Raw genomic sequence first — 17,023 nt, 5'->3', positions numbered from 1 at the left:
GGGTGTTTAAAAGAGATCTCTTAGGCCAAATGTTAACATCTATTTAAAATGGTACATGGTGCTTACTGTATAACTTTCTGAACAAGTCGGTAAGTTTCAAATGCTTTATAATTTAACAGGCACTTTCTTTAATTAAAAAAATTCTGATCCCTATATTCCTATAGCTTGAGTAGCCTGATTCAAGTTTCCTCACCAGGCATTTAAGGGAAAATAAAAACACACTTTAATCAATTCTATCTTTTGGTTTGAGCATGTTCAGTGTTGGGAAAAACAGGCTGTGGAAAGTACAAAGCTAATGTGGGAAGCTCAAGTTCCTCTCACAACCTCCAGGTAGTGTGATTACAGCTAACACATTAATTAAAAATAATTAGCCAAGCAGCAGTTTATACATCAAAACTGCTCAAAAGAAGCAAAAGATTCTTAACCAATTTAAAAGCAAGACTCTCTTAGATGGCACAGAATTCTAGATAAGGTGAAGGGAGATAGGAAAAGAAATCAGGAAATGCAACCACAGGGAGGTGTGATGTGGCAGAACAAATAGTGGAATCCAGAGACTTGGGGAGTGAGTAAGGCCTTGACCAGAAACTCCCAGGCAGAACAACTGATGAAAATAATGTTTCACTGGGAACTGGCAAATGTGAAATCTAGCAAATGAATTTAACACAATTTTGTCTAAGAAGCCTAAAAGTCCTATCTTTAACTTAGGCAAACTTTGTCTTCTCTAATCAATTGCTAGATGATATTTTTTATTTCCCTAACAATGCTAAGTTTGGTGTATTCACCTATAAAATAGTCTCAAATGTTTAATAAGTGTTCATGAAATAAATTACACCTGACAACTATTGTTCACTTCTGTCTAGCTTTCAACATTTTTAAGATAGGATAAAATATATTAAACAAAATGAATATGTTCTCCATTTTTGCAATGTTAATTAAGGAATAAATGTTGTAAATAAAATCAATGATTTGAAGTGAAAACATTACTATTTCAGAAACAAATATTAACAAGTGATCACTGTCATCTATTAAAACAGAACAAATACTTTCATTATTTTTCCTATATTTTTATCATATTTAAGAATTAATATTCATTGAATGACTGAAAAATCATATGAATTTAAGCAGAAAAATTAAGTCCAGAGCAATATGAAAATAGTATTTTGTCGTTTCTATTTATTAAATGCTAATATCATGTACATCCTCTAAAATAAGATAGTTGTATCCTATCTTTAAAATCTATATTTCCAGAAATAGTTTTGACTTATACTAAGCAATACTTACTCTTTTGCTTTACCCCTCCTTTCTTTTTACGAAATAGCCAACCTGAGATTGTTGACTCTGAGAACACAGTGACAGACTTTCTTATGTAAGACTTCAGTCTCATCAGAATTGTGTTCAGATTCATTGCACTATGGCCATCTCAGATGATGACAAAACACAATAGGTAAGAGCCACAGTCACACAACACTCACCACAGTTGGCTTCGTCTGATGCGTCTGCACAGTCCGGATCCTCATCACAAACCCACAGCTTGGAAATGCAATGCTTGGTAGTTTTACATTGAAAATAGTCTGGAGAACAGCTGTTTTCAGCTTAAGAGGAAAACACCTATTAAAATGCAGCTTTGGACAAGTATAGTTGTGGGGTATGGGCGGGGCTGGGTAAGGTATGGAGATATTGAGCAAAAAAGGATACTCTATATAAAAAACAATTAGACAAACAAATGCTTAAGGTAGTTGAAAATGTATCATCTTTTAATTAATGAGGCTCTGAAAGTGAAGAGTTTTAACTTTTAACTATAATGTATTCATGATATCTTTCAGTAGAAAGAAATATAAACGTATTTCTCCAATGATGTATTTGATAAAAATCAGAGTTTTCAAAACAGTCCCACCTAAATTAGATTACATTTAAAAACTATCTTTATACACAAACAATTAAGGGAGTTTCAGAATAATTTTTTCCAGATAAATAAATTTTAAATTTTATATATAGTCAGTTTTATAAATGAAAAAAAAATTACTAAAATTGAAAGATACTAGTCAATGAAGAAATAGAAAGCACAAAATTTACCAAAATCTCTAGTTGTGTTGTCCTTTAGGGAAGAGGTGAACATCTGACTTAGACTGTAAACCACATCACAAATCCTAGTGAGTTTAATGATCAGCTGCTAGAATGGCTAACCATAAAGACCTGGGGCTGACTATTCTGAATGCATCATCTTAATCAAATTGCTGGATGACTGCACATTATTTACTGATAAAATTTTTAGAGAAATAAAATAAAACTTCCACAAGACAGAAATGTTCACAGCATATCTTGAAATCCTGAAACTTGACAGGTGCTCTATCTATCCTTCAGAGCCTCTGTGTGTGTGCGTGTGTGCGTGTGTGTGTTCGTGCACCAGCCTGCCTGCCTATGCACATGTATGTAAATTGTTTTCTCTTTCACTTAAAGTAATTTGAATTTAGGCAGTTGATGGAAATAAGAGGTGAACAAAATGGAAAATATTTTACTATTGTTCTTTGAAGTAGCTTGTTATATTAAATAGGGTCTTATTTACAGTTTTTAACAAATACTTTTCTTGTTATTTTGCCCAGATTTTATTTCTTCTCGTATGTTTAAATGTATTTTATGGGGGTAGGGGGGAAGCAACCTGTAATTAAAATAGAGTTATTTTCAAGTGACTAACTAATCATTAGAAAATTACCTATACCTACTTACTATGAGCAAAAAAATAAATGTATGAAACAATTCCATAATCACCTATAATGCTGTTTTTGCTGCTTCTCTTAAGAATAATATGAATGAATGAATTTTGTTTAATTATTGTCACAATCTCCAAGTAGCTTTTAAGTAAAGATGACCCATGTTTTAATTTTCTTCGATTTCTTCATTTAGACCTTATTAAATAACCCATCCCAATAACCAATAAACAACTGTACAGAATTATGTGGCACAGTTGCTATTATATATTTTGATATTGTATAAATTTACAATGCATAATAATAATTTTTAGACCAATTTCAGTTGGAGGTCAGACGTAATATAAGACAGAACATTCTTAGGTGACTTACGACAGTCCTTTTCATCTTCCTCATCGCCACAGTCATCTTGTCCATTACATCTGAGGTTTACTGGGATACATTTCTGATTCTTGGTACACTTGAACTGACCTGAGAGGCAGACATGTGTATCTAAAAGATAAAAAGAGCAAAATTATTTGTGCCGAAACTCGTGTCTGCATTTAAATCAGTGTGGGCACACCCTGGCCAGATATCATTCAGATACGCCAGGGTTGTGGGTTTGTTTCCGGGTCAGGGCACATACACTGTACAAAAATCAACCAATGAATGCATAAATAAGTGGAACAACAAATTGAGTGATTTCTCCTCTCTCTCTCTCTCAAGTCAACAATAAAAAATGTCAGTGTGGACATAATCAGTTAAGAATTAGATTTATGTTCCTTAGTTAAAAAATTAATCACCTACCACAGTTGAGTTCATCAGAATTGTCTCCGCAGTCATTCTCTCCATCACAGATGAAAGCAGGCAGAGCACAGAGCCCCGTTCCACACTGAAATCGGCCTGGCTGACATTTAAATTCAGCTGGGGGAGAAAACATACAGGTATTGTGGAAGGACAATCTTAGCTCATGACTTCCTAAACAGAGCTTTTCTGATGCTCAAATGTTCATGCTATTATTACCGTAGGCATATCCTAGAGCACAATGGGAATGTCTCACATCTATAGCCATCGGATTCAGGTGCACAGCTACACTATGAACAACTCAGGCTGCTTCAAGATTACATTTCAACTAAAGTTAAGAAAGCAATTAGCAACCTATAAATATAAAGGTATAGATTTAAAAACATAAATGCCTCCTTACTTCAAATAAATGATAGAGAATTTAGTGACAGAATAGAATTTATTGTAATTTTAAAAAATAGTTACTCCAATATCATTTTTAAAAATCATTTATCTTTGGTCACTTTGGCACCTGTTGTGTGTAAGAGAGGAATATCCGCCTCCAAAACATACTTCCCAGAACTACTTAAAGCAAATGCTACCTATAGGTATCACATTTTAAATCAGATTTATTTATATTCATTTCTATAATTGTATTAATGTAAAGGGCAATGTCTTATAAATACTAACGATTTTTATGTACAACACATATTTTATTATAGTAAATAAACCCCAGATAATAGTTCATTTTATCTGCTATATTTTTGAGTTTATGTAAGGAATAATAATGATGAAGTAAGATTCATTAAGTATCTACTAAGTATCAGGCATTGTGTGAGGCCCTTTCACATACAGTAACTAATTGAATCTCATCATAAACTTCTCACCTCAACATCATAAGCACTTTTATAAATGAGGAAATTAATCTTCATGGACAGAAAAGTTTCAAGTGTCAGACTCAGAATTTAAATCCAAATCTGACTTGGAAGTCTTCTCACAAACTATCTTGCTGGTAATAAAACATTTTTTTGACTGATGATCCTAATGTATGTTACTAATCACTGACTTTGAGATTAATAGAAACAAATAATGACTTATTAATTCAAGCCAATCAAATGTTGATAAATTATATATTAAATTTTTTATGGAAAAATAACATGTTTATAATTATGACATTAATTAAACATTTTCTTAACATTTAAAAAATAACTTAATACATGCTGACTTCGATAGGAGTGAGTTTTAAAATAATGAGTCATGTATCTACAATCTATAACATTTTTTAAACACACTCAATGTTTCAACTGTGCTATACTTAATTTTCTCATGCTCTAAACATGTTCATTTCCTCTATTTTATTTATTTTTATTTTTTTATAGCTTAAAGTATTACAAAGAGTATTACATATGTCTCCTTTTTTTCCCCCCGCCCTTGACAATCCCCTGGCCTCCCCTACCCCCCCAGTGTCTTATGTGCATGCATACAAGTCCTTTGGTTGATCTCTTATCCTCTATTGCTTCCTGTAAAGTTTCCTGTAATATTCCTTTGCTACTAAAAAACCCTCTCATAAGAAAGAGGTAAATTCCTGCTTCTATGTCTGGGAAAGAACTGGGAAGCCTCACTGACTTTTAAATTTGCCTCTAGAATGATCCATGGTAAATTCAAATCTCATAGGAAATGGAATTACAAACTCATGATGCCAGAGAATTTTTGATGCATGTCTCCTATCTACATTTATGTAAAAAACATTATGTAAGTATGCAAGTATGTGAAACTGGGATCAAGCTTTCCTGTCTTTTAAAGTGCAAGTATAGGTATTGTCAGTATCTCTTAGTAGCCCCCAATGTTGATGATATAGCTACCCAAAAATGAATTCTACACACTCCACAGACTCATGTACATCATTTCCACCTCACCATGACTCTCAAAATTAAATTATGCCTACAGATGTTCAATGCTGTTAACCCATCAACTCCAAGTAAGAGATCATTTATTAAAAGATCACAGAGACCTGGTTGATGTGGCTCCGTGGCTGAGCGACGACCTATGAACCAGGAGAAGGTCTGGATTTGATTTCCTGTCAGGGCACATGCCTGAGTTGCTGCTCAATCCCCATTAGGGGGGTGCGGGAGGTATCCAATCAATGATTCTCATCATTAATGTTTCTATCTCTCTCTTTCTCTCTACAGTCCGTAAAAATATATTTTAAAAATCACAAAGATAATGCCACCAATAAGAATGTGTAGTATTTAACCAAGATAAGAGGTTTTTAGGTATCAGATGTCTCTTAGGTTCCCTTAAAAGACATTAAAGTTTTGTTTGCTCACCATACAGTCTGACTTTTCATAAATTGTCAGTATTTAAATACTGCAATCCGGTCAGTGCATAAATGTGAACAAAACTCATTAAACTAAATGTGTAGTTAATTTTTTTATATCAATTTGATTGCAGCATGAAATTTTAGTCTGGATTAAAGTAGAGTTCAGGAACTGAAACTATGTTAGAAGGGAAAGCATTGGTGTTAATGACTCTCTGATGCAGGGCATCATGGTGATATTTCCCAGTAAGGAATCTGGTTGGGAAAGGTCATGTTCACATGAGGACTAAATTAACACATTTATGTGTGTTTATTTCTATAAATGACACGAATCAGTTGTACTTCCTTTATTTACTATATCGAGAGAAAGTTTACCTTATTGTGGGGAAATTAATACCTTTCTTTAAATGAGTAAACCTCAATTGGTACTCAATATTTCTTATTACTTTGATATTTATTTTAATTCAATAACTTAAAAAAAGAATAACTCAGCCATAATAGTATATCTAGCCCATTCAGATAATACTTTTTATATGTCATCTCTCATAATAAAAATAAAAACAATATTAAAAAATCTAAGAACAGAGGATCTTTCAGAATCATAAAAACAATATTAGAAAAGCGATGACTTTCATAACATTTTTTCTTCCTATTGAATATATTACTTGCTGCTTTCAAACATATAAATGAGCTATGTGAAAGGACTTCAAGTGAGCAATGAAATACAGCTCGTGTAGGTAACTATCTAGTGACTGTGAGTTTGAAACAGCCTTGTAATTATGTGGTGGGAAATCTGCAGAAGGAAGCAGCTAGCTTTCACTATGACAGCACATTGTCCTCCTTTAGTGCAAGCCTAAGGAGAATCTTGAACGGAAATGTCAAGGCCAAATCATGGTAACCATCCACTGGGATGTTGAGGGAATTATAATGATTGACTACACAGGTATCTTCAAATTGACAGAAGAGTATTGGAATGACCCATGGAGTGAACTGTACAGGCTATCAAGGAAAAGTCGGCCGATTGTTCATTACAATCAAAGTTACCAAAGATAGCTTTAAAAAAATGCCAATCCCAGTCAGATGTCCAGACATACCTAATTGCTTGTCACTTTAAGGCAACTACTAAGAGCATACTAAATTGCCTAACTGCAAACTAATGAGCTATATTGGAAAAATCTGACTTTTCATAGATTTTTGGTATTTTAATACTGACAGGAAAGTGCAAAAATTGTATCTGTTAATGGTAAGATTTCAGTCATTGAGTGACATTGAAAACTTCCCCATTTTTGTCTCCAGATTGGTGATATATTAAGTCAAAATCATGCTGATTGTTACTGTTCTGATCATTACATGAAGCAATGTAGTTATTCCATAAGTGAATAAAATTAGAAAACTAACAAATTGCTGATGCTGTCACACTAAACATAGTAGTTACATACATAGACCCAAGAAATTGCAACAAATTTTTGTTGTGTTTTTAAATATAGACATATAAAATCTTTCTTTATAATTTTGAAAAGGTATCAGAAAGGGATTCTGTAGATGTAGCTTAAAGTTTTCATGTCAGGGATTTAAGAAGCTCTAAATTCTAAATTCCCACATTCTCTAATGTACTCACGACAATCATCAGGTTCATCAGATCCATCACCACAGTCGTCCACGGTGTCACATTTCCACCAGAATGGAATACATTTATCAGTTTTGCAGCGAAACTTAAAAAAAGAAAGTAAGAAAGTTGAAATCCTACTCGTATATAACAGGTATTTAAAAACTCACCAGGGCAGAGCAGCCTAGCCTAATCCCTTGTGGCAAATGTGAACTATGGTGGGTTTAGAGAATTCCATGGCAGGGAATAAATGCACAACAATCAGCAGCAAAATAATCTTCCAGGAAAGCACATTGTCCAGATAAGCCTCCTGGGACTACCTGAGCACAGAGGAGATCACCCGTTTACATATTGTCTGTGGGTGCTGTTTCACCAGACAGTGTTCACTGATTGCTACAGAGACCATGTGGCTAGCAAAGCCTGAAATACTTATTATCTGGCCTTTTATTAAAAAAGTTTGCTGAACACTGGACAGGGGTAAAAATTATTAGGAAGAGGTACCTAGTTAATTTAGATTAACTTAATTGCATTGTATTTTCTCAGGAATCTTGGACAATTCGATTCACATTTCTGTCTCTGTTCCTTAGTCAGCAAATGAGGAGGTGAAGATAATCTAAAGGACCCTCTCCAGCTCCATTATGCTGTGATTCCATGGAATTTCCTGAACATTCACATACTGTCTTTGGTCATCATGAATATCTGCTCTACATAAATCTTAAGAATACTTCTTAAAGCAGGTGAGAATGATACAGTTATTTTCAGTTCAGTTTAGTCGAATGCTTAGTTAATACACATGAGCTTTTGGGATAAATAAGAGAGATTTTTGATAACTAAAAATCTAAAAATAAGGCTGCAGTAGGTATTTCTGCTGACTTTTAAAAATGGAAACAGAAGAAAACTGCTATAATAAAACTTGTTCTTACAATTATTTAAAACACCATTCAATAAGTTGAAAAGGTTACATGGCAATACTTACCTACAGGCTATGTAGCATGTGGGTAACTTGCTGCTAGTGAAAATTTCCAGAATAATATTGTAAGGAAGGTTATGTGAACTGAAATTCATCCCCTGAAGCAGAATACGGACTATTGCTCCCTTTGTTATTGGCCATATGTACACAGAGATCAAGAAAGCTCAGTCAATTCATTCCTTAGTGATCTCAGACCACAAACTAATCTTTCTTTGCAACATTCAGTTCTAGGCTTACTCTGATTTGATAAAAGAAATCAAAGAAAATCATACTTTCCACACAGAGAGCACATATACCTGAAATAGCTATCAAAAGATTCACTTTAAATTATAAAAACCAAGCAATAGATCCTGTTTAGAATATTTGTTGCAGCATTATAATTTTTCTTCTGCATTTTAATAGAAATTCAGTGAAAAACATCACAATATTCTTCTGAAATTAAAAATATTAGTTACTTTTCTAAACTTTATTAATTTTCTTTTAAAGTGTTTCTGTTGTAATCCCCACATGAGTTATTAAAAGCAAGGTGGCATTTATTGAAGCATGTTATATGCCAGACACATTTGCAACATAGAAAAATATAGCCTAGGTTCAATTTTCTCTAAGAAAAATGGATTAGCACACTAAAAGTTTTGTTCATTTAAAATACTGTTACTTTCTTCAAGTAAGAGAGAATTGGATGTTAATCTTTGCTGCAAATGTCTGGATATCACGGGGTTGCTTCAGAGTAGATTTACATTATTATTTTTTTTTAAATAAGAGGGTGGATTTGTTTTTTCTTATTATTTCCAGTGACAATACTGGAGGGCAACAGAGCAATGTTATTTCAGGGGAAAATCTGACCATTGGAGCAATTTTTCCATGTTGGCTTTGTCTCTGGTCATGGCTGCTGTGGCTTTCATAAATTATCAGAGGGGAAATATTACTTTTATGGATAGTGATTATCTGGGGGATATCAGGTTAAGAATGAAAGCAATTGCCCTGAACATTAAACATTTCCAGTCATTTCAGTATAGCAAAGTACATTAGTAAGAAGATTTCAGTTCTCCTGGGTATATTCAAAGTCTTCCCAGTCAAGATTTGGAAAAAAAAAATATCTAAAATTCGCATTTTTAAATGCACTAAAATATGCCTGATTTAAATAAACACCTACTGTTGCAATTACATATGATATTATGGTTTGCATGCCATTTCAGTTTTAATAAGATTATTGAAGGTTTTGAGTTAAGAGAAGGCTGGGGTAAAACATACTTCCATTATATTTTATACTAGTCAACATTTAATTCATTACTCTCAGTGGAAGATGTGTCTCGGCTTCATGACTTCATTTTTTTTCATACTTAAATACAGTAACTTTAAAAAGATTAATACTAGCCCTAGCTGGTTGTTCAGTGGTTAGAGCATCATCCTGTAACCTGAAAGGTCCTGAGTTTGATTCCAGTCAAGGGCACGTACCTAGGTTGCAGGCTCAATTCTGCCTGGGTTGGGGCATGTTCAGGAGGCAACCAATCGATGTGTCTCTCTCACATCAACTTTTCTCTGTCTCTCCCTCTCCTACTCTCCAAAAATCAATGAGAAAATATCTATGGGTAAGGATTAACAACAACAACAAAAAGATTAATGCTAAATATAAATATAAAATATTCTTCATGGAAATGTTCTCCACGACTAATATCTTTATAAAGTAAATTGCAGATTTCAATTATCACTCACAAAAAGAAGCTATAAATAAACTACTAAATACATGTTTACTAAACAGATACAGGAATAAAATGCAAATCCCACATATACTAGAGGTGAAGTTCAGTTAAAACAGGAAAAGTCTCGCCCTAGCTGGTTTGCCTCAGTGGATAGAGCGTCAGCCTACAGTCTGAAGGGTCCTGGGTTCGATTCCGATCAAGGCTGCATACCTGAGTTGTGAGTTTGATCCCCAGTGGGGGGAATGCAGGAGGCGGCTGATCAATGATTCTCATCATTGATGTTTCTATCTCTCTCTCTCTTCCTTCCTCTCTAAAATAAATAAAAAAATATTTTAAAAACAAACTTATCTTTACTTAAAAGATAAGTAAAGCCATTTTAAATAACTTTTTATTTTCAATCTAAATGACTTAAATTTAATATTTGAAATTGTTATTGCTATAAAATTGGTTTAATCTTTATACAGATTTTCTTATGTTTATTTTCAATTATAAAAGAATTCTTATTGGTGTGATTGGTGTGATTTACATACTTTATTTTTTTAAAAACACAATATCATTTGGGGGCATATATTATTGGTTGCAATCATTAGATGATAACAAATCAAAATTTCCTAATAAGATAAATTCAAACTGCAACATTTATATCTGATTCATAAATACTTAGATCACTTACTTCATTTTAATGTCTACCTGATTAAAATTTGTTTCTATAAACTGACTTTTTTTGAAAGAATCAGAGACAAAATGGCTACATAAACCACAAGGCTTATAAGGATAACCACTAAGGATTATATTAGCTGATGTTCATTAACTTTTTCTTAAAAAAATAAATAAAGCCCTTTCCTGTTTGGCTCAGTGGATAGAGTGTCGGCCTGCAGACTAAAGGGTCCCAGGTTCGATTCCGGCCAAAGGCACATGCCCGGGTTACGGGCTCGATCCCCCACAGTGGGGGGCATGCAGGAGGCAACCAATCAATGATTCTTCCTCATCATTGATGTTTCTATCTCTCTATTTTTCTCCATTCCTCTCTGATATTGATATATATATATATATATATATATATATATATATATATATACATATATACATATATATATACATACATATATACATATATATAAACTATCATAATATTTTTTTAAAGAGTAACTTAATTATTAAAATTTTCTGATTTGAATTAGTTGGTTTTCCAGTTCTAGCAGTGACATCATGGAAGAGAGTGAGTTTCTTTCAGTGTGTGCTTGTTTTTGAAATAGAGAGGCTAAGACAAGCTCAACCTGCCTCTCCAGCTGTGACTATGAGCATCATACATTAAAGAACTGTACAAAGGGGAAGAGATGGACCCTCTTCCAGGGAGGCAGTGTGATAAAGGCACAGTCTCTGAAACCAGCCCTCTAGTGAATGTAACCCTGACTTTGCTTTAAATTGGCTGGATTATGTAGGGTTTGTTCCTTAACTTCTTGGTGCCTCAGTCTTGTCTTCTTTTAAATGGGACTGGTGGTTTGTGCAGGCGGCTGTTATGAAGATTAAGTTGGAAAAGTTTCTGCTGCATAATCAGTGTTATTACCCTTGCCCTCTAGTGCACCTGGCATATACTTGAGGAAGCATGCAATCGTGTGGACTGCCATCAGGAGGTTTTGATGTCTAGTCAAAAACATAGATCACGCTGGCCAGGCCAAATTAGTCATTTAAAAAAAACAAACAAAAAAACAAATTACAGCCCAGCCAGCATGGCTCAGTGGTTGAGTGCCGACCTATTAACCAGGAGGCCAAGGTCCAATTTCCAGTCAGAGCAATGCCTGGGTTGTGGGCTCCACCCGCAGTGTGGGGAGTTCAGGAGGCATACAATCAATGATTCTCTCTCATCATTGATGTTTCTATCTCCTTCTCCCTTCCTCTCTGAAATCAATAAAAATAAAACACACACACACACACACACACACACACACACACGACAGTTTCTTTGAGAATTTTTATCTGAAACAAGATGCTGATTCAAATATAACAAAACCAAATTTTATAGTCATATGACTATTGCCCAAAATTTTAAATAATAAAATCAAGTCAATGCATCTATTATTAAGCATTGATGAAAATTTTAATTCTGGGATATACTAATTGCCCATGATAACATTTTGAAGAAAAAAAGTTTTCATAAAAAATATTTAGATCATATAATCTTTTAATTTGAAAAAATCTATAAATCATTTTTGACACAATTCATTTTTTCCATATCACATCAACTGAGGAATGGGAGAGGGGTGGAGATGGTGATACAGAGGAGATCATCTAAGAGTCTTGTTTGTTTAAGCTGCACATAACTTAGTTTTCATCCTATGCCTCAGTGACCTTGCTTTCCTTAAATACATCACGTCTCCTCAGATGATTCTGCTATGCCCACTCATGATTTGAAAAGTTATATTGTAATTGCTTTTTCTTTACTCTGTAACTCTATCTATGATGTATGGAATGATTAGCTGATGTTATGCAAAACAAAAAAGAAATGATGTTTTGAAAAGTATTTACACGAATGAAAATTCAGGTAAAGCCTTTTTAACAGCTTGCCCATACATCCTATGAATTGATTTCAAGACCTCCACTCACCTGACTGGCTGTGCAGTTGGATAAACAAGTCCTATTATCAACTGCAAGATAGAAGTTGGTGGGACATGCACAGGAATGAGTCCTTCCAGGGGCCAAAAGGCAGAGATGACTGCAACCTCCATTATTTATCATACAGAGATGTTTGGAGACTACAAATGAGACAGAAACAACAAGAAAACAGGATAATCAAGACCAATAATATAATATAATATTTGAAATAAGACAGTTAAGCTTCATAATTTGAAATTGAATAGAACTTTGTAATGAAGAACACAGTGGTTATAAACATAATTTTATTTTGTTACAAATTCTATTGCTGTCCAATGGCATTAATTTTATCATTAAATAATTTAGAATGCATTTCCACAAAAACAAGCATTTTAGTAGAAAAAATCATTGTCCCTCTGAAAAAAACAACAGCAGAGACTAGAAGCATTTTGGATGAAGACATACATATGTTTAGAAATATTAATGTAAAATAAAACAATGTAATAATGATCTATAACTAACAGTGTAGTCACTTTGTTTATTAGACCAATTTTGTATGTTAAGCAACAGAATCAATACTTTATTTAATAACAACTGATAGAATTCCCATTAGACATATGCTTAAGAAACAGTATATTTCTCATTTTTACAATCCTTGAGCTACTTAAATATAATTTATTTTACCCAGCATTCCAGAAATTAAGAACCCTGTAACTATTTTGTAAATAAATTATTTCAAGAATTCAGTGTCTATTTCTTCAACTACTTGTATTATTGTCATTTCTGCTTAATATAATTCAACAAATCAATAACTGTTTGTACTATTATTGAGCTTCCAATCATATTCCTTAACAGCAGTGCTTTATATCAACTGAATTCATTCTACACAATTATGCTAAATAATAAAATCTCACAATATTTCTCAAAAATAAATTTACACTTAACCTTGGAGGAAACAAAAATGGAATGTTACTAAAAGATGTTGATGCATTTATGGAAATCATGGAAAGAATAATTACCATCGGGTTGTCTATAAGAATGATACACCTGGATATCTGTGATGGCATGCCATGAGTTAATCAGTGAGAGTCTGTCTGCTCCCGAGGTTTTATGGGCACGGCTGAGTGACTTGGTTTTCCCATCAGTCCAGTAGATGTAGTCTTCAAACAATGTTAGTGCAATCACCCCTGGAATGTCTTGATTAGGGACTGTAATAGGAGATGGTAAGATTAATGTTCAGTCTTGGAAGACTGCCAGTTAAAATATTCAATACTACATGGGCTGACAGACACAACTGCTACAGAACTTCATGTGAATAATTGCTGTGACAACCTGTCAGGCTGGCAAGGTTCTTTATTACCGGTTAAGAGAACGCAGGATCTGGCACAGCAGTGTGCTTTGCTCAGATTTAGCTTGGTTCAACCACTGGGAAGAAAATGAATGCAATCCTGCTCACAAATAATGGCTGCTTCGCCAGAAACAAGTAACATCCAACATTTAAACACTGTATATATCCAGCTAATTCTAACTTAAATCCTTAAATCTACAGGTCATTGTACTGCTCTCTCCCAGATTTAAATTGACTAAATTATATATCGAGGATGAAATTTCTATCTACCTACAGATAGAGTGACAATAAGACTACCATAAACCATTTTAGTCACTGAGATTTTATGAGTATTTTTACTTGCAAAATGAGATGGGATAGGAATGGAGAAAAATAAGTGTGATGGATAACAATGTATTATGCAGATTTAAGAGCCATAAAATTGTTTAGTTGCAGGTTAAAATTGTTTTATAATTATACCTCATTATAGGACTGGGTTTAAATGTAAACTCTAGAATGAGCATTACAGACATGCATTTTTCTTTTAAGCAATTCCAAGGTCCTATCAGGTAAATAAGATATAATAAATTTTTTGGTGGTTGGAGGTTAAATAATAAAAAAAGAAATTCCCAAATTTGCACACATATTCCAATATATTCATCTGTATTCATTTTTAGGTCTAATTTTAGAAACTCTGAGAAAATGTTTATTCATTAAAAATGATACTGTAAATCAAGTAATAGGTACATTTTTATAAATTAATTTTAATGACTGAGTATGTTTGACATCTGTCTCACTCAGTAGCAACTGAAAGCTATCAAAATTTATAACATAAATGTTGGGTGTTTCACAGGCCTTACTTTTAAAATGTTGAATTAATTTATATTGTTATCTGGAAGTAGAAATTTTAAATCTACTGATTTGTTATTTTTATTCTGATGGGACAAATGTAATCAGAGACTTTACTATGACTTAGAAAAAACAGAAATAAAAGAAATAAAATGAGACTCTCCCAAATAGGTGACAAATTAAGCCATTGACTATTACCAATAAGTAGGTTCTGGCCAGAAATCCAACTTAGAACAGATATTATGCATATAAAATATGTAAAAGCTCCGAAGAATCTAGATGTGCACATATGATACAAATACTCAGACTAAATTATCTATGTAGTCCTATACACAGGGAGCCCATAACTAAAATGATAAGTGGGATTGATGATAAGAAAGATGAAGAGGAGGACATTACCAGCATAAATCATGTTTGAGTTATTTATACAAACTATTCCCACTTTCCCCTTTTGGCTGTATAAATTCTTTGGGGAAGATAAAACAAATGTGGCAAATGTGAACAATAGGATGAATCTTGGTGATGGGTGATCATTAGAACAATCTTTCAACTTCTGTATATGTTTGGAAATTTTCAAAATAAAATAAAAATTTCCAGAAAAAGTTGAAAGTCTCAGAAACATTCAATTCATATTTCCTTAGATACGAAGAAGCAATTGCAACATTACATTAAATATGGGTCCAAAAAGTTAATCATTACTTTAAAAATTCTCAGTTCACCAGAGATTCCACTGACTTCTTTTCCAAAAAGTGGTTATTGTAAGAATTTGCCTATTAGCATCTCAAAAATACCATAGTATTTTAAATACTCAGTAAGTAACTATAGTTCACGTTTAATAAGCACTTGGGTGCCAGGAAGTAGGCCAGATGTTAGCAACAATGGGAGAGGCAATTCCAGTCCCAAAGAAAAAAAATTATCAAGCCCAGATATCTATAGTTCTGCAGTTGAGAAACCCTACAGTAGAATAACCATTTTATGCACCTCATTGTATTTAGTACCACAACTCTATTGTGCAATAGTAGAATTTGCAGATGGGAAAGCTGAAATCTGGAAAAACTTAAGTAATTTGACAACAGAGGGAAGGGAAAATGACTAGTAAATGAAGATGCTGGTATTTAAATCTAAATGAGATTCTCTGGCTGCTGAGTGCTTTGCCACTTTACTGACTAGTGCTGCCTTTAAGAAAGCCAACCCATTTGGGTAAACTGTGGTTAGAGATGAATTGCCTCCCCACAAAATGCATATGTGGAAGTCCTGTACCCCATCATGACGGTATTTGGATACAGGGCCTTTGAAAAGTAACAGGTTAAGTGAGGTCATAAGAGTGAGGTTCTAATCTAATATGACTGGTATCCTTACAAGAGGGAGACACCAGGGCTGTGCACATACAGAGAAAAGGCCACTTGAGGACATAGCAAGCCAAGGAAAGGCCTCAGTGGAAAATCAACCTGCCAATATCTTCATTTTGGACTCCAGCCTTTAGAACTGTGAGGAAATAAATTTCCATTTGTGGGAACCACACCAGCGTCCCGGATAGTCAAGGCCAATGGGAGCACAGAAGCCCTATTGTCAATACACCAGAATGACCAAGGTCACTCTGAACATGAGCTTAGTCAGGGTGCCCAAGGCCAAGATACCATGAATGGATGTAAGGACACATGGTACACTGTGCTCTTCTGTAGCCAAAATATGATTGATACCACCTTGATAACTAGTCTTCTTTGTCTCTGCAGTAATATACGTTACTGACCAGCTAGTCTGCTAGAGAGAGAGCAGCTGGGCAGAGCAGAGGCTAGAGAGAGCTCAGGAAAGCAGAGGCAGTAGGCACAGAGAATGTAGCTCCTATGTGTGCAGGAGAGAGGAGAGCTGAGAGCTGAGAGCTGATACTGCTACGATGGAAAGCTGAGCTCATAGAGAGCTCAGATATAGCTACCACGTTAACCAGCCAGGGGAGGCAGGAGAAGCTGCTCAGCCAGAGAGCTTAAGTACCACTATGATGTGAGGTGGCAAGTCTAGGGGGCAGCATGCAGCTGCTCAGATAATAGCTGTCATTACAGAGATTAATGCTGCTATGTGAGAAAGATATGTATTCACCAGCTGGTGTCTGGTTGCCTGCCTGTATGGACTTTGCTGTGAAGAACTGTCTTGTCTGATGGCTATATGGCCTCTGACTTCTGCATCCAAGGAGGTCCACC

At 34.2% G+C, this 17,023-nt stretch overlaps 1 protein-coding gene across 1 annotated transcript in view; it reads right to left on the bottom strand.

Moving 5' to 3' along the window:
- The window catches only part of LRP1B (LDL receptor related protein 1B), a 924,684-nt gene that overhangs the window by 185,281 nt on the left and 722,380 nt on the right, over positions 1 to 17,023 (bottom strand). The window contains exons 57-62 of the mRNA XM_059704885.1: positions 13,672 to 13,860; positions 12,665 to 12,813; positions 7,403 to 7,496; positions 3,492 to 3,608; positions 3,078 to 3,197; positions 1,473 to 1,592 (exon numbers count right to left, since the gene is read on the bottom strand). Coding sequence (XP_059560868.1) covers positions 1,473 to 1,592; positions 3,078 to 3,197; positions 3,492 to 3,608; positions 7,403 to 7,496; positions 12,665 to 12,813; positions 13,672 to 13,860 — 789 coding nt within the window. The remainder of the gene's footprint in view (positions 1 to 1,472; positions 1,593 to 3,077; positions 3,198 to 3,491; positions 3,609 to 7,402; positions 7,497 to 12,664; positions 12,814 to 13,671; positions 13,861 to 17,023) is intronic.

Source organism: Myotis daubentonii, chromosome 7, assembly GCF_963259705.1.
Source record: "Myotis daubentonii chromosome 7, mMyoDau2.1, whole genome shotgun sequence".
NCBI lineage: Eukaryota > Metazoa > Chordata > Mammalia > Chiroptera > Vespertilionidae > Myotis > Myotis daubentonii.
Note: the sequence above shows the minus strand (reverse complement) of the source record. Positions and strands in the feature narration are given on the sequence as shown.